Source organism: Sinocyclocheilus anshuiensis, unplaced genomic scaffold (assembly GCF_001515605.1).
Source record: "Sinocyclocheilus anshuiensis isolate Anshui unplaced genomic scaffold, SAMN03320099.WGS_v1.1 scaffold794, whole genome shotgun sequence".
In the NCBI taxonomy this organism is placed as follows: domain Eukaryota; kingdom Metazoa; phylum Chordata; class Actinopteri; order Cypriniformes; family Cyprinidae; genus Sinocyclocheilus; species Sinocyclocheilus anshuiensis.
Window position 1 is genome coordinate 136,743 of NW_015547683.1, and position 16,982 is coordinate 153,724.

General features: G+C 38.2%; 3 protein-coding genes across 3 annotated transcripts; all 3 read left to right on the forward strand.

Annotated features, from left to right (window-relative positions):
* The first annotated feature begins 336 nt into the window (after positions 1-336).
* cox6a1 (cytochrome c oxidase subunit 6A1) lies at positions 337-4,605 on the forward strand. Its single transcript, XM_016505692.1, has 4 exons — positions 337-441; positions 696-963; positions 1,213-1,355; positions 4,092-4,605. The coding sequence occupies exons 2-4, from the start codon at positions 789-791 to the stop codon at positions 4,179-4,181; spliced, it is 408 nt and encodes a 135-aa protein (XP_016361178.1). The 5' UTR covers positions 337-441; positions 696-788; the 3' UTR covers positions 4,182-4,605.
* A 178-nt stretch (positions 4,606-4,783) lies between these two features.
* On the forward strand, positions 4,784-13,244 carry hps4 (HPS4 biogenesis of lysosomal organelles complex 3 subunit 2). The gene is made up of 13 exons (XM_016505690.1): positions 4,784-4,995; positions 6,699-6,742; positions 7,071-7,155; positions 7,358-7,501; positions 7,697-7,804; positions 8,562-8,678; positions 8,876-8,970; positions 9,087-9,159; positions 9,260-9,393; positions 10,174-10,933; positions 11,961-12,087; positions 12,223-12,331; positions 12,515-13,244. Exons 2-13 carry the CDS (start codon positions 6,699-6,701, stop codon positions 12,684-12,686), a joined length of 1,968 nt encoding a protein of 655 aa, XP_016361176.1. The 5' UTR covers positions 4,784-4,995; the 3' UTR covers positions 12,687-13,244.
* LOC107703157 (uncharacterized) lies at positions 13,242-16,098 on the forward strand. Its single transcript, XM_016505691.1, has 3 exons — positions 13,242-14,201; positions 15,067-15,211; positions 15,328-16,098. Exons 1-3 carry the CDS (start codon positions 13,793-13,795, stop codon positions 15,692-15,694), a joined length of 921 nt encoding a protein of 306 aa, XP_016361177.1. The 5' UTR covers positions 13,242-13,792; the 3' UTR covers positions 15,695-16,098.
* Positions 16,099-16,982: the final 884 nt, after the last annotated feature.

Consider the following 16,982-nt stretch of genomic DNA (forward strand, 5'->3'; position numbering starts at 1 on the left):
AGGGAATAGTGAATGAGGGTATAGGGGGCGATTTCGGACACAGCCTGACTGTCGCTTAACCAATAGTATTTGAGTGCGGACTGTGAAGGCGCATTTCATTGGTTGGTTTTACTAAGCGAACACGCCCCCTTTAGTCGACATTTCGAGTCAGAAGGAGAGTCAGTCGAAGCAGCGCAGCAACATTCGTGCGTGAATGAACTGAATGAACAAATCATCTCGTTCGTTAATGAGCAGAGCTGTCCAAACTCGGTCCTGGAGTGCTGGTGGCCTGCAGAGTTTAGCTCCAACTCAAGCTCTTACTAGGCATAGAAACTTCCAGTCAGGTGTGTTGAGGCAAGTTGGAGCTAAACTCTGCAGGACACCGGCCCTCCAGGACCGAGTTTGGACACAATGGACAGCCCTGGTTAATGAGGACCTGCTCTGTTCGTTTAGCTCGTCATTGTGAGTCAATTTTATTCACAACAAGAAGACAAAAAAGAAGGAAGAATTATAAAAATTACTGATTAACATCATTCAAATAATATAAATGACATGAACACAATTAAAATGGCATAGTATCTTTGTTAGAACGTATAAATCACTCTGCTGTTTTGTTTAATGAATCGTTTGAGTCAATGATTTGCTCGCTTGTTCACTCAAAAACACGCATTTTCGCCACCTACGACCTGATGATCCTGATCGATTAATCTTTTCAGCGACTAGATTCGAAAGATTCGAGTCACTGCTCATGAATCAAAACCCCCAACAACTAGTCAGACAGAGCCGTTGTCGGACCTCCCCGTCACCGGATGGCGGGCGCGTCAAGCACCAGCACCAGCCTTAAAGCTTCTTCCGCCGCTGTTGTTCCAGTCTCCGCAAAAATGGCCGCGGTCGGACGTTTACCCCAGAAGCTCCTGAAGTCAGCTGGGCTGACCCAAACCCGTCAGCTTTCGGCTGCAGCAGCAGCTCACAGCGAACAAGCAGGTCAGTAACCAGCTCTAAATAGCCTAAAACAGACGCCGAACTAAAAAGAGCAACCGTTACGAACAGCCGGAACTCTACCTTTTGACCTTGTGGATGTGACGCGAATGGCTGATTAATGTGGTTCTGTCGTTGGCATAGACTGCAAAATAGAAGTTCGATTAGACTTTTGTGTAGTAATGATGAATGTTAATCACGTGTCAATCAGATTTGTTTGTAATATGTCTCTATTTCTGATATATGTTCATGTAGCCAAGACCTGGAAGATCCTGTCGTTTGTGGTGGCGCTGCCTGGAGTCGCGGTGTGCATGCTGAACATGTACCTCAGGGCTCAGCAACACAGCCATGAGCAGCCGGAGTTCATTCCCTACAGTCACCTGCGCATCCGCAGCAAGGTGAAAACACTCACCCTTTACACTAAAAACACCTTTAAAGCGTCTACAGGAGGAGTCTGGTGGGAGTTTGTGTTATTTAAATAAAAGAAAGTGTAAAAGTTCAGTGAGGTCTGGTCATTTGCAATTTTGAGTCAGGTTTGTTTTTAAATATTGTAAGTATTGAATTTTAAATGTCTGTTTTACTTGTGGGGTTTTGTTTTATTACTTATTAACATTGTAAACACACTGTCATTGGTCGTGAAGATCAATGTCATTCAAGATCAATGGGTTGAAAACTAAAGTATTTTGGTTAGCTAAAGCGGAGCATCACATTTAAAAGCCAAGAAACATGTTTTTTTTTGTCTTCCAAGTAAAATAAATGTAGGAATTGCTGGTTTATCTGACATTGGAGATCTGTGTGTGCTGTGATACCTTAGAGGGCCTCCAGGAATGAGGCTGTCGCTTCACACACCATAACCATAGGCATTTCATATATCAGTACAGAGCAACGTAAATATGTTTCTGGTAGTGCTGAAAAATATATCTTGATACTTTTCAGTCTTTAAATGAGCAATATCACTTGAGTATGAGAGCGAATACCGGCTCTATATCAGTGGCTGTGATTAGGCCAGAGGCACGAGGCCACAGGCAATCACAGCTGCTGATATAGAGCCGGTATCGTTCGAGTCCGAGGGTGATATTGCGTTTATACAACAGTTCGATGGCACGGGTGTAAATATAGGCTATAAGAAAAACAACAAATACTTCCTTCCGCCACACATTCAAATCTCAGTTTGACAGTTTAATAGCTGAGCTGAATCCTCCGTTACTAACTCGAAAACGTCACTTTAGAACTAGTAATGAAGGAACGTTGAGTTGCTTCGTTAAAAGCTTATTGTATCACTGTATTAAAAGCTCACTGTATTATGATGAGTAGAGTATTGTGAGAGAGAGAGATGGACTGAGTGAGTGTGATTACCTGCTTCTGATACAGCATTCATTCTTCAGCTCAATCTCATATTCACAATAAAACATTAGTTTGAATGTCCGCTGAGGAAAGCGATATCTTTGTCATACTGCCCCTTCATCTGTTAAGGGTGATTTCTGATTACAGCTCTGCTCAGTGCTGTTATTAAAAGTAAAAATAACTTCCGCTTCAGTCTTTCAATATAAAAGTCTTAAATGCTGACTTGTAAAACAGTCACTTGTCACCATCTAATGGCGGAACAATGTCACAAAAATCACCATCACGAACACACACTAAATACTACTATGTATATAAAATATTATTTATTGAATAATAAACAACAACAACCGCCATCATAAAAGCCATGCTCTAATATACAGCATTAAAGTTACATAAAATATAACATAAGATTGCCTTCACCCAAAACTATTTGCTCTGGAACAAATAATAGATTAATGAGACCAAAGACTGCCCATCAGATTTACCCAAAACTAATTATATCTCATGTTTAACCACTATAGAGACATCAGAGCCAGCGGCAAATTCCAGAAGATCTGGCTGAGGTGAGGCTGCTCTCGGCAGGTTCATGAGCGCTGAATGGCCCCGGACAACCTGGAGGTCACGTCTCTTAAAACGTCGAAGCAAATTTTCAAATAGACGTTATCTTTATTAACAAACCATATATTTGAAGTCTAAACAAGTACATTCTCGCCTAAAAACTCTTAAAACTACATTTCGTGACAAAAACAGTATTATTTTTAAGTTTTAGTGGATTTGGGCATCCGCCATTACACTCGCTGTGAGAAATACAGGAAGCGGAGTGATACAAACGGTGAAAGGGCGTTCCTGTGGCGATACCAGTACAATATCTCACGGTTCTCAACCAGTCAGATTTGAGAACCAGAACAAACTGTTGTATAAAGTTCTATATTACTACATATAGCAGCACTTCAATGATTACATTGGTTTGGGATGGGATAATGAAGTTATAACAACATTTCTTCTACATCCATATATGTGTTATGTTAAAAGACCTTTAAGGATTCAAATAATAGAAATTAAAAAAGAAAATGTAATGACATTTTAACACATTTTTACAACTTAATTTTGCTTGAAGGGTATATACTAATACAATATAGTAATATTATAGCCATTAATGCAGATTCAAAATATTTAATGTAAGAACTAAATTACAGTGAAAAGGTAGTTTATAAAATCAGTGATTTCCACTCTTGCTATTTATCATTTAATTGTTTCATGTATGCACGCATTTAACAATGTTTACAGGGATGTGATTTTTCTGTATATTTCCATATTTTGAGACTTGAAGTGCTGTATGACCCACATGAATTGCATAAATCAGAGAATTTTTTTTCTTCTGCAAAACAATGATACCTGTCAGCGGCTGTGTTCAGTTTACTTGCTTATAGCATGCATTTCAACATTAAACGTGCAAACCATCTTCCCAAAATTGTTATTGTAAAACATTTATAAATCTGTTGTCAATTAAACTTATTATTAAATACTTTTATAATTTTTTTTTCTTCTTTTAAATAATCTTTTAATTTTACAATTCAATAGTGTTATAGCAATAGTAATATATTTATTTGATTTTTTTATATTTTAAATCAATAATAATAATAATTATTATTATTATTATTGTTGTTGTTGTGTAGTCATTTTGAATACACAAAACTGATCACATGCCTGATGCAAATAAAAATTACCTAAATATATTTTTACTAAAACGTTAAACAATCCTATTCCTCTCTTTCCCACACATACATCAGCGTTTCCCATGGGGTGACGGCACCAAGTCTCTCTTCCACAACCCTCACGTCAATGCCCTCCCTGACGGCTACGAGCATCATGATGAGTGAAGGCTGTTAGGAGCTCTACCAGAACTCCCCTACAGGGACCAGAGATTTCCCTGGACATCTGTCCAGGCCTGGACCACTCCTCAGTTTCTTTCAGTTTACATGACATCTGTCCTGTATGTTGATCTTACCTCTGTGCTTTCCACACCTAGTGGAAATACCTTATGGAAACAGTTACATTTGCTTAAGGACCATTTTATCACATTTTCTGCTTAAACTGAAATTAAAATCTATTCATTAAATTATAAACCGTGTTAGAAGTCTCATTTTTGAAGGGAGTGACTGAGTGGGTCAGATCCTGAGATACATCATTGTGTTTTTCTTGTTTAAATGCTGTATTGAGTATAGAAGAGAAATGCATTAAAGAAACACGTTTTTAAAAACTGCTTAAGGATTTATGAAGTGTGTGTAAATTATATTCATAGGGGCATGTGACTTAAAAATATGTAAATAAAAATATATGTTGAAATATACATAAAATCTTTATGTATACTATCCCTTCCCCGAAAAACGCAAGGCTAAATGGATATCGAAATGAAGTTTGTTCCTCCAGGCTCGCCGTACTGTCAAGACACTCACATGACTACTCTTGTGACACACTCCTCAAAAACTAAATATAATGGCATAATGAAACATGAGATCTTATCGGTTTCCGTTTATTCTAAATCTATAACTGGCATTTGGATACTCAAGAATTGTTTACAGTATTTTCTAAGTGAAAATGAATAATCAGGGGAGTGTGGGTTGGATCGAGTAACTCGGCTGAAGTCGGATGACATGCGTAAAGTTTATCTAAACTTCATTCAACCCGCCGACGGTGAGTCAAAATAATAACTTGTTTCGGTTCTTGTTGCACAGACAAGAAACATGGAGGAACGACCTGTTTGTTTCCACATCTGCGTGATCAATTAGGCGCAAACATACGTTATCTAACGTGGATATAATCGAATACTAAATGCACAACAGCATGTTCTTAATGTCGATTCTCTTTCGTTAATACTGATTTCCCATTATTATTATTATTATACTTTTTTTTTTTTTTTGGCGTGTTAATTTTGACCCTCACTAGTGTGAAACCTGATGATCGTGATATCCAGCATGATTGGAGAATAATCCAAATGATTTACTCGTTTAAAAAAGTATCTAATCTAAAACAAGGATTTCTGAAAGTATTTAAACGTTTAAATATTTATTTGTTACTTATGTTACTCTTGACTTGAGTGCAACAGTAAATGCTTTATATGAATAGCTATTTTATATGAATAGTATGTTACTGTATTTACACCTGAACGTGCATGTCTACCTCTGTATTTTTAAACTGTTGTGTGAATAGGAATGTGAATACTATTTAAACACATTGCTTTGTCTATTTTGTACTTTGGAGTTCTAAACGAACTTGTAAGGAGTAACAGGCGTAATATTTACCCTGAAAATGTAATTGAGTTAAAGAACAAGCATTCAGTTTCAGTAGTACTCCAATGAAGTACAAATACTACAAATAAATATAGTGAAGAAGTTTCCACTTCTGTGTGCATTTCACAGAAATCAAGAACGTGAGCTTTTGTGCAATGCAGTTACAGTAACATCGACAGTAGTCGAAGTTACTGTAAGTTTTATTAGTAACTTAGACATTTATAGATCTATAATTGTATTATAATGATTAAATCTTGACTAGGGGTGCTCCGATCAGGATTTTTAAGGCCGATCACAGACACCGATCTTTTTAAAGCCTTCTTTTTATCATGTAGAATTATTTATAGAGATGATCCAGTCAAGATTTTTAGACATTTATTCAGGGCCTAAATTTCATTTTTTGAAAATGAATTCCTCTTTTAGGTGACTCTTGTGAGAGGGGATTTTTTAATTTGAGGGGTGGAGGGGGGCATTTTTAGGCATTCTTCAAAAAATATATATTTAACTCCCCTACATATTTGATCATGCACTGCATTTTTTTTTTTTTGATAAGGTGTACATTATCCAAAATACCAGTCCATAATCCATAATTATGCTTCCTCCACTGAAAAAGTCCATCCTATGTTGTCCTCTCACATCAAAATCCACAGACAAATTTGTTTAGAACTGTTTTAGCCTGTTTGCCCGAGTAAACTGTGCTTGGTCTGTGCATAATTCTCTTCTGATGCAGACAAGATGACTTTTTACATTAGAGAAAGCAAAATTATGGATAGAGGACTCATATTTCAGCTGGAAGCAACAATTTAATGTCAAGAAGACACATTAATGATTGATTTGTTTATTACAAACATCCAGCTTTTCACTTCACAAGACATTGAATAATGGACTGGAGTTGTGTGGATTATTGTGATGTTTTTATCAGCTGTTTGTACTCTCATTCTGATGGCACCCATTCACTGCAGAGGATCCACTGGTGTGAGCAAGTGATGTAATGCTAAATTTCTCCAAATCTGTTTCGTTAACAAACAAACAAACTCAACTGCATCTTGGATAGCCTGTAAGTGAGTACATTTTCATTTTTTGGTGAACTATTATTTCTTTCAACAGATGCAACCAATGGCTGAGACAGCGGCTTTGACTGATTCCAGATGGTGAGAATAATATTCAGTGTGCAAATCTTTACATTCTTTCTTTAAACAAAGTGATATATTGTGGCTCTATACAACATGTATGCAGCTTCCTAAGATGTCCTTTAGAAAAGCATCCCTTACAGTGTGACCCATCAGTGCAGTCATGGAGAACAGAATGCTCACTGCCCAGTGCATTATTACATGCTTAGAGATATTTTCATGCTTAACATCAATGGAAAACACTTCTGTATCAATTTCCTCAACTTTTATCAGTAATACTGGAAGGCAAGAGGGTTGGCTTAATGGCTAACTTTACTGCTTATGTCTTTCATCATATTTCCGAATGCAGCTTCTTCTTCCTGTATGATAGTTTAAAGGTGCAAGAGGAGGGAGACCTGACTAGAGATGGGATTTACTACTTCTCTCCTGAGGATGTAAGACATACGTCCTGTTTAAATTGATGTCATTTGTAAAGAAATGTATTCATGTAATTTGTAATGAAAATTATTTATATTTTGTTTAAAGCATGAAGAAGCAACTGCACCTTCCATAACAATATTATAATGCGGCTGTTTTAAAAGACGACCTTCATAATACTTAATATACATATGCATGATGGTGTGTGTGCTGTTGCAGACACCAGTAGACCAACAAGAGCTGCTTTGTGGACAGCTTGCCGGTGTATGTCGTTGTGTGTCTGAGATGTCTTCATCTCCTGTACGCCTGTTTCGCCTGCGCAAAAGCAAATATGCTGTCCGCATGAAGGATAGCTTTCTTTGGGTAAGAGAACATTTGTCTTTGGGAAATGCCATTACAAAACCTAATTTCTTGCTGCCTAGTTCCTCCTGACTTAAACTGAGCCAAGGTTTTGGAACAGAGCAATACAAACTTAGTTCAACTGCAAGGAAGACCTTGTGCACTTTTTTTTTGTTGGTTTCACAACTCTTTTGAATGGGATCTTTCTCTGGTTTCCAGGCATTAAGCTGTGTGGTTGACATTCCTGATGTGAGTGTGTGTGACTTACTTGATCAGCTGATTGCCCTTTTCTGTTTCTACAATGGACCAGTGCGTCAGAGCTACCAGGTGCAACATCACAGTCTACAGTGTTCTATTCACTGATTATGATTTAACATGAGTATATTTGTTTAAGGTTTGAGGTCAGTAAGTTTGATTCACACTTTTATTCAGCAAGGATGGATTAAATTGATCAAAAGTGACAGTAAAGATATTTATAATGTTACAAAAGATTTCTATGTCAAATAAATGCTGTTCTTTTGAACATTAAATTCATCAGAGTTCTGACAAAAAATGTATCATGGGCTCCACAAAAATATTTAATAAGAAATTTTTCTTGATCACCAAATCAGCATATTACAATGATTTCTGAAGGATCATGTGACACTGAAGACTTGCGTAATGATGCTGAAAATTTAGCTTTGACATCTATATTAAAATAGAAAAGAGATATTTCTAATTCCAATAATAATTTGCAATATTACTGTTTTGCTGCGTTTTTGTCTATATTTATTCGTTTGTATTTATTAAGTTTAGTTCATTTTGTTTTAGCTATTTTATTACTTAATGTTAAACAAAACAAAAATGACAAATATTGCACTGGCAACTAACTAAAAAATGTTTTTTATATTTTATTTTCAGTTAAAGTTTAAGTAACGGAAAAGGTTTTATGGTTTTAGTTAGATATAATAACCCTGCTTCATCATACAAAAAATACAATCTTACAGACCCCAAATTTGTGAACGATACTTCATATCTATTAAAAGTTAATACCATATCAGAGCAATTCCACTTATATGTTGTGTTTTGCTGCACTTCAACACAGTTGTACAGTAAGGAGGAGTTGGCTTTACGATGGGCCAGATATCGCTGTCACCTGCAGGGCGGCTCCACTGAGCTTCACAACATCTTCAGCTGCCTGAGGACCATTGACTCCACACATGTAAGTATGAGTGGAATTATTATGTGGAACTATTAGATTTTAAACTTGCTATTACGTTAAACGTGTGCCACAAAATGATGCATTCAGTCAGTACTGCAACAGCAAGCCTTGAGCAAAGTATCCTGTCCTCATGTTTATTGTGAATCATTTTCACAAACCTGTTTGCGAATGGTTACTTCTCCTCACTCCTGCATCAGATTGATCCTCTGCTGCTGCTGAAGGCTGCCCTCATTCTTCAGGCATGTCAGCGATGTCCTCTGGTCCTGGCAGGTTGTATCCTCTACAGGGGCAGGTGAGCTTCCACTGCAGGAGAAAAATTGTTTACGATAATTCATATTTATTCCAAATATTGATCATGTATCTGTAAGTGGCTAAAGCAATTTAGAGTGACAATCCTCTGTTCTACAGGGTGGTTAGTACTCAGATGCCTCCTGCGCTGACAGTGAAGGTGATGGTGTATGAGACGCAAACGTACAGCCAGGTACAGTGAAGTTTCCTGATACTGCATATACTGTATATATATATATATATATATATATATGCTTATATCCTTGCGTATTTCTCCATATGTCTCATTACAGGATTTCCGGGTGACGGCCAATGGCCTGAGCTCATCTGTGGGCTCACCGTCCTCTTTCACAGCTACCACACAGGTGTTCTTGACACCCACTGAACTGTACATGCTCCGCTGCTACCCAGTGGATAGAGCATGCAGGTACAAATCAAGAAGTGTATGCATTACTAGATATTTGCGTTTTGTGGATATATGTATATAGTCTACTGTTTAAAAGTTTGGGATTGTTAAGATTTTTTTTTATGTTTTTGAAAGAAGTCTGCATTATTTGATAAAAAATACAGTAATTGTTCTTCTGCTCTGGAAGTCTATGGCAGCCCGTAGAACCGCTTGCGAGAAAGTTATGAAATTTGGCACACAGATAGGGGACAGTCTCAATATTAACCATAGCAAATTTGGAGTCTCTATCTCAAATTTCTCAAATTATCTCAAAATTTCTATGGGTCAAGATTTTTAGCAAATATGAATTTTGCGAAAAAATCTACTTTTTCGAGCTTGTCCTTGACAGTATGTCTGATTTTCACCAAAATTGGCTCAGATCATCTTCAGACAATGCTGTCAAAAAGTTATCAAAAGACTTCCGATAGATCAAACTGTTCTCGTAAAGCATGTTAACGAATTTGACGAAATTCGTTCAAAAATGGACATGAGGCTGTATCTTTGCAACGCTTTAGCAGATTCTGACCAAACTTGGTACATGTAACAAGCATGACCTGAAGGCACCTGAGTAGTTTCGGCATGGCGCCACCTACTGATCAAAACATATAAAAAAATTGACATTTCTGCTTATAACTTCTGACCAGTTTGGCCAAAAATAATAAGACTGGTCTCATTAGATCAGGAACGGCTTACTGACCCCAAACGTTTGAACAGTGGTGTCTTTACATATTCATTGGTATTTATAAATATTCTCATTCTTAGGTCTCACTGCAATCAACCTCCCTGTCAACCCAGCAAGTCCCGCCTCTTATCACGCACTTTATCCGACACCCCAACCACAGATACTGACTCTTCAAGCTTAGATCCCATGCAGTGTCCCCCAACGTCCTATCAGACTATGCCGTCGTCTCCTCGCTCCTCCCTCTCTGATGAACCATATTTCAGCCCCTCTCCTTCAAGGGTTAACTCTCCCCTTCACTCCAATCTCATGAACCAATCAGAGTATTTTACTCCTGACTCACATGACCACAGCACGTCTAACGGAACTAAGTTGTGTGCAGTGAAAGAAAGTTTGGCAGGCCTGAACATAAAGCAGGATACAGATGCAAACTCGGGGTCAGAAACCAAAAGCGAAGGTTTAAATTCAGATCAGGACATTCAGAGTGATGAAATCAAAGCACTCACTAATGGGTATGAGCAGTCAAACTGTCTTGATAACCACTCTGACCATGACAACCAGATTCAAAATGAAGAAAATAACCTGGACGCTAACAATCATGTGACCAATAAAAATGGCAAATTCCAAGGAGAAACAGAGGAAGAGGCAAGAACAAAGAGCAAGCAAGTCGAAGGGAGACTCAAGGAGAAATATGAACCCAGAAACACCCCCTCACCACATGAGACCCTAGCAGACACCTCTCTAGTGCCCTCAGTATTATACCAGCATAGAGTCAGAGGTTTGGTCTTGGCCCTGCTGGTAGAGCCAGAGTTCAACACAGACCCCACAGCCAGAGAGGAGGTGGTGAGAAACATGAGTTTGTGTCTGTTTGAAATCATTTGTACATATTAAAGGAATAGTTCACCCAAAAATGAGAATTTGCTGAAAATTTACTCACCCTCAGGCCATCCAATGTGTAGATGAGTTTGTTTCTTCTTCAGAACAGATTTGGAGAAATTTACCAATTCACCAATAGATCCTTTGCAGTGAATGGGTGCCGTCAGAATGAAAGTCCAAACAGCTGATCAAAACATCACAATAATTCACAAGTAATCCATACATCTCCAGTTCATCAAATTAACGACTTGGCAAATTCATCAAGGCTTTTTTAAATTTTAACCCGTCACTTCTGGCAAAAATACCATAATCCATAATAAAAACTCCTCCAATGAAAAAATCCATCCTATGTTGTCCTCTCACATCAAAATCCTGACATGTTTGTTTAGTAAAACTGTAAACTATTTTCGCTTGTAAACAGTACTTGATCTGTGCATATTTCTCACCTGATTCAGATGAGATGACTTTTTCATTGGAGAAAACAATAATATGGACAGAGGACTCATATTTTAACCAGAAGCAATGGTTTGAAGTTATAAACGCCTAAATTATGGATTTGATTCTTATAAACATGCAGCTTTTCACTTCACAAGACATTAACTGATGGACTGGAGTGGTGTGGATTATTATGATGTTTTTATCAACTCTTTGGACTCTTATTCTGACGGCACCCGTTCACTGCAGAGGATCCAACAAATTAATCTACATCTTGGATGGCCTAAGGGTGAGTAAATCTTAAGCAAATTTTCATTTTTGGGTGAACTGCTATTTTAAATGAGTGAATTTAAAATAGTGTGTGAATCCCCAATATTTTAAGCTTTGGGGTCTGTACGATTTTTTAAAATACAATTTATTTAGCACATTTTTACTGTATTTTTGATGCAATAAATGCAGCCTTAGTGAACATAAAACTTTCAAAAACATTTAAAATAATAATTACAGACCCCAAAAGCTGTCTCTTGTGTTATAAAATTATTCTCTACTACAATTGCAGCATCACAGCAGCTTGGCATCATTAAATGGGCTTGAGGCTCACCTGAGAAATACCTCGACTGGGACACCCGGCCCACCGGGGCCCTACACCTTTGCCCACTATGACTGCATTCAAAACACTCTCACTAGTAAGTTCTGTTTCATATATATATAAACATCATATAGAATCTTATTCAATTCAGTCAAAATGGTGACAGTCACAAATGATTGTGTATTTTATGTGTGTTCTTGAAATAGTTTGTGACTTTTAATTTGTTTTGTAGCTAATGTATGTGGGCGCTCCGCTGGACCCCAGGAATCCTTTGTTAGGGCCACTAAGCTGCTCCATTCACATTTCTCACACTTAGACACACTACAGGAGGCCATTGTCAGGTTAGGGTGTGTTTTTGAATGCCTGTTTTGTAATTTTCATCTTTTAAGGTGTATTTTGACAATGTTTTTTCTTTGATTAATTTGTGTTATTATCTCTGTTTGTGAACAGTTAAAAAAAAAGTGTTAAAATAATTTAAGCACATTTCAGTTATGTAAGAGCTGTGTTTATGTCATGAATTACAGGAACGGTAGCTCGGCAGTGTATGGAACCCGTAGCACGGCCCAGGAGACATATTTTCTCCAGCAGGGAACACCTGTCAGAAACTCTGGAAGTCCTGATCCTCAGGATAGTGCCTTCTCACTGCCCAGAAAAGCCCGTCAGCGGCTCCTTAAACATGGAGTTAACCTGCTTTAGCTGGGCTTTTTAAAAGATTTCAATTTCTCTCAGATCTCTTTTATTTCATAGATATCTACCATATTTATAATATATATGTCTCTCTTGTACTGCTCAGAATGTAATGCATGCTTTTGTTTATATAATAGGCTGCTGTTTGTTCATTTTGTAATTAAAAGTAGAGGCTGAAAATTAAAATGTACTGTCATCCCAATAATACTAAAATATAGAGGAAGTGTCTCCATCATGAGAGACGGGTTCTGCTGTAGCCCTTTGCTGTTTAAATGGAATAGAGAACTGAGGCTTTAAAAAATGGCTTAGACCATTCAGTGTTACTGTTAGATGTGTATAGCTGTTGACATTTTCACCTTTTTTAAATGGAACAAAACTGTGCTTGAGTGTTAATAAATGTGCTTTAATAAACCTGTTTGAGATTCTGTCAGGAGGGTTTAGAGCTGTTAAATAATTGGCACATGCAGAAGTATTTAGAGAGTGGCACAAAAAGTATTTGGGTAACATACGTCATACATCCAGTAAAAATCACACTGAAACTACCTGGTTAAATTAACTTCAAAAGTGAAGTTAATTTAAAAGCTATTTGGTTTGATTGTTTGTTATCTATGTAATTAAATTCATACATTTGTGTTAGTATGAATTACAAAGTGTAGCTTAACTGTCTACTTAAGGCCAGTGTATGTGCACCCAGATGAATGGTTTCTATATCCCAGATTACCTCTCTGTTGGTTGTGGAGCTATTGTGAGGATAGGGCAGTTTGGGAAAGTTTTATGCTTCCCTTGGTCCACGTTGTTTCTCTTGCAAATGAGCAACTCGTTGGTGATGGTGCAGATGTTCTGTAATGAGGGTCATTAGGAGTGAGAATAAGAATGGACTGGACTGGCAGGGGTCTGGGCGCCTCATTATGTAGACCCATTTAAAAGGTCGACGGGGGTGCGAATGGCTGCTTAAGGGTCCCAAACAAAACCAGGGGGAGGAGAGTCAAAAGAAGCCAGAATTCAAATTCCACAGAAGAAACAGCTTGTTGTCAGAGCCGGAGGATTTACCTTATTCGTATCGTGGAGAGCCCGAGTCAAGCATCTCCGGAGCGCAATATACGTGGATACTTGAAATGGCCATGGTTACGCGCGCACGAGTTTCACTGCTGGTCCTCGCTTTCATGACTATTGCTATAGGAGTACAGTGCCGATCGCTTCGTACACAACTTCGCAAGGTGACTTCGTTTCAAGGAGAGCGTAAAATCCGTATTGGACACGTCCAGAAACGGAGCCGTCGCGAACCAGGATCCGAGCACGACCAGTGCGCCCTCCTGAGCGCCCCGTGGACGGAGAGCACCACTCCGCTTGGTGACTGGGGCCAGATGTACCGTCTGAAGATATTATCGACGATGAGTGATGGTCCACGTCGTGCTGTTTTCCCAGAACAACCCCTCTTCCGATTCGTTAGACGGGTTTATCGCTGTTGTCAAATGGGCTACCACTGTGGAAGTGTCAAGGGAATACAAGGCGGAAAAGTTGGGGGTAAGTAGCTCTCTTTTCCGACAACTTGTTGAAAATGTGATGCTGGTCCTCAACATGGGATGCTGGTGTTCCCACCAGGCTTAGCTAGCAAGACTTTCTGTCAACTAGCTTTACCAGCTAAATTTAATTAGGGTAATTAAGTCTTAAAGCATCCAAGAAAACTAAAAATATTAGGCTGTGGTTCTAAATTAAAACTGTTATTCAAATTAGTAATCTACGCTTTCAAGGTTCCAACAGAAGTAGCGTTGAAGTAACCATAGCAACAGTAGCGCCCGAGCGAATGTATTTTGTGGCAAAATAAATAAATGATTAAAAAACACTGTTAAAACCAAACTATGCTGGTTGATTGGATTCAGCAGGTTTAAGCTGGCCAAGCTGGTCTCCGAGCCTGTTAAAGCTAGTGTTCAGCTGGTTTTAGCTGGTTGGTCAGCTGGTCTCCCAGTCTGATTATCTAAGTGTGGTCAAAACCCCTCCAAAACTAGCCTGCAAACCAGCTACGACCAGGCCAGTTTAGTCTGGTTTCAGCTGTTTCAGCCCCCCCACCCCCACCCCAAAGTACTGTAATTAGACATTTTAGCATGCAATATCACACCTATATTTAAAAACTATATGAATAGTGTTGTGTTCAATATATATTTATAGGCAGGGATGTTAAAAGACAAAGAGGAACCTCAACAGTCTGCAACTGCAAAATTTTCTGTCAAAAATTCATTTGCAAAACTAGACCAGCACCAAAACCACCATAAACCTAAATCATGACCCTGGTAATTAGTTATTTTTTTTAGCAGGGTAAAACAATTTTACAGTAGGTATATTTACTATGTGACAGCAGTGCCCCTAATGTGTCTTTTTCTTACTTGTCAAGACTACAACATTGAGTTTTTGCTCGGCGAGGATGTGCTGTCAGCACCGTTGGAGAAAGCAGAAGTTCATTTTCACTTTTCAAACCCCCAACACCTCACCATCCAACCCATGCTGCCCTCACTGGAGAAACGAGGGTTCCCTACTAGGTGAGACACGGGAACTTGATAGATGAAGTGAAAATGTTGTTAGCACAGTTCACTCCAAGGAATAGCTGAATTGAACTGCAAATAAAGTCATCACTATTTTCTCTTTCTCTCTGCAGGTACAGTGTCTGGTTGAGAGATGGTGTCGTGGAGCTGAGAGTAGATCTGCTTGCCCTCTTCAAGGCCCTGCAGCTGGTCATCGGAGGAGCCAGTAGAGGTCCAAGCCTGATGGAAATGCATCGGGTGAGGGGCTTGTCCAGACCAGGGGTCGTTGTCCAAAAGCAAAGACCCCCATCCCTTCAAGACACAGTGCCTGTAGTGTGGGGGGAGGTGAATGGGGGCAGGGAGGGTGTGGCCTCCCTGCAGCCCACTTTAGAGCTGGGACTGGCATTACACTGCAGCTTATTGGACAATATTGCACAGCCCTGTCAAGATTATGGTGTACATCTAGAACATGCACCCTTCATCGCTCTGACGTACAGATAGCAAGACACATGCAGCCGTATCGAACAGTGTTTTAGCAAATACATTTTGAAACTGCTTCTGTGTCCAGCCAAACACTGTAAATCCCTAGCGCTCCCCCTTCACAAGTTCTTTGTGGCCATAAAATCTCCGTCCATTCAGTCCACTAACACCTGGTGTGAATGTTCCCTGGATGGTTCGCTATTTTTAAAGAATTGCTAATGTTCTCATTGTTCTGTGACAATGGTGCTTCAGTAGAAGCTTAGTGTAATTCAGAGTGGCCGATGTTATATGGAACACTATGCACTTCAGGATGTAAATTGAATTTATTAACTTATGGGTGTTTTTTTTTGTGAGAAAAAGGTATCACTGTGTAAATGTAAATAGTGTATAATTACAGGTCTATATATTAAATTCTTTTTAGCATTGTATATGCAATGGTTTGTTTCTCTGTTTCTGTGGCCAGTGTATATTGTTTCTTAATTATTTGAGACATTTTGTGTCAATAAGGTGTTTTAAATAAATTCAATATCAATTTGAAAGGCCTCACATACTGAACATAAAGAATTTGGTCATTTTCAGGGTTCATTGAGAACTTAAGAGAAAAAAAATGTTTCGGATTGTAATTTTGATTAGTCTGTTGAGCATCCAATGCTAGTCAAGTACTCCAATATAAACATTAGGTCATGCAATGCACAAAATTTACCAAATCATGTTTACACATGTTAGGACTTCACTACTGTTCAAAATTTTGTAGTCAGAATTTTGTAGTAAAAACTTTCCATTCATCAATGAATCCTAAAAATGCATCACAGCTTTCACAAAAAAAAAAAAAGAAGCAATTTTCAACATTGATGATGAGATATTTCTTGAGCAGGAAATCAGCATACTAGAAATATCTTTGCTTTAATTATATGAGTTAATGACTTGAGTTGCTGTTTTTTCTTGTTTGTTTAGATATATTTTCCTCCATTTCCAGTTGTACAGTGCAGGTGTACTGCACTTTTACAGATAATGTTAGTACAGGCCATAGTCTAAGAAACAGTGACATTACCGTTGTAAGTTTACTGCAGTTGTAAAGTGATCATATGGTAATATTTTATGGAACTGTATACTCAAGTTTAAAAAAAGAAACTACACAATAGAGTTTTATGAACAGCCTCGTCTCATTTCTAAAATGTCCCATTTTGTGATTAGTTATGCATTTTTAACTTTAATTTTAAGATATGAACTCCCTTGAACACTTCAAATAAAAAAATTATAAACATTTAATTTGTTCACTTATAACAGTAGAAATGAACCACATTTTCAT

Bases quoted from the DNA above. Each gene is read 5' to 3' on its own strand.
- hps4 (XM_016505690.1), top strand. From the start codon at position 6,699: ATGCAACCAATGGCTGAGACAGCGGCTTTGACTGATTCCAGATG. The intron at 6,743-7,070 runs GTGAGAATAATA...TTCCGAATGCAG, and splicing joins GCTTTGACTGATTCCAGATG to CTTCTTCTTCCTGTATGATA. The intron at 8,679-8,875 runs GTAAGTATGAGT...CTCCTGCATCAG, and splicing joins GGACCATTGACTCCACACAT to ATTGATCCTCTGCTGCTGCT.
- LOC107703157 (XM_016505691.1), top strand. From the start codon at position 13,793: ATGGCCATGGTTACGCGCGCACGAGTTTCACTGCTGGTCCTCGCTTTC. The intron at 14,202-15,066 runs GTAAGTAGCTCT...TTACTTGTCAAG, and splicing joins ACAAGGCGGAAAAGTTGGGG to ACTACAACATTGAGTTTTTG. The intron at 15,212-15,327 runs GTGAGACACGGG...TTCTCTCTGCAG, and splicing joins AAACGAGGGTTCCCTACTAG to GTACAGTGTCTGGTTGAGAG.
- cox6a1 (XM_016505692.1), top strand. From the start codon at position 789: ATGGCGGGCGCGTCAAGCACCAGCACCAGCCTTAAAGCTTCTTCCGCC. The intron at 964-1,212 runs GTCAGTAACCAG...ATGTTCATGTAG, and splicing joins AGCTCACAGCGAACAAGCAG to CCAAGACCTGGAAGATCCTG. The intron at 1,356-4,091 runs GTGAAAACACTC...CACATACATCAG, and splicing joins ACCTGCGCATCCGCAGCAAG to CGTTTCCCATGGGGTGACGG.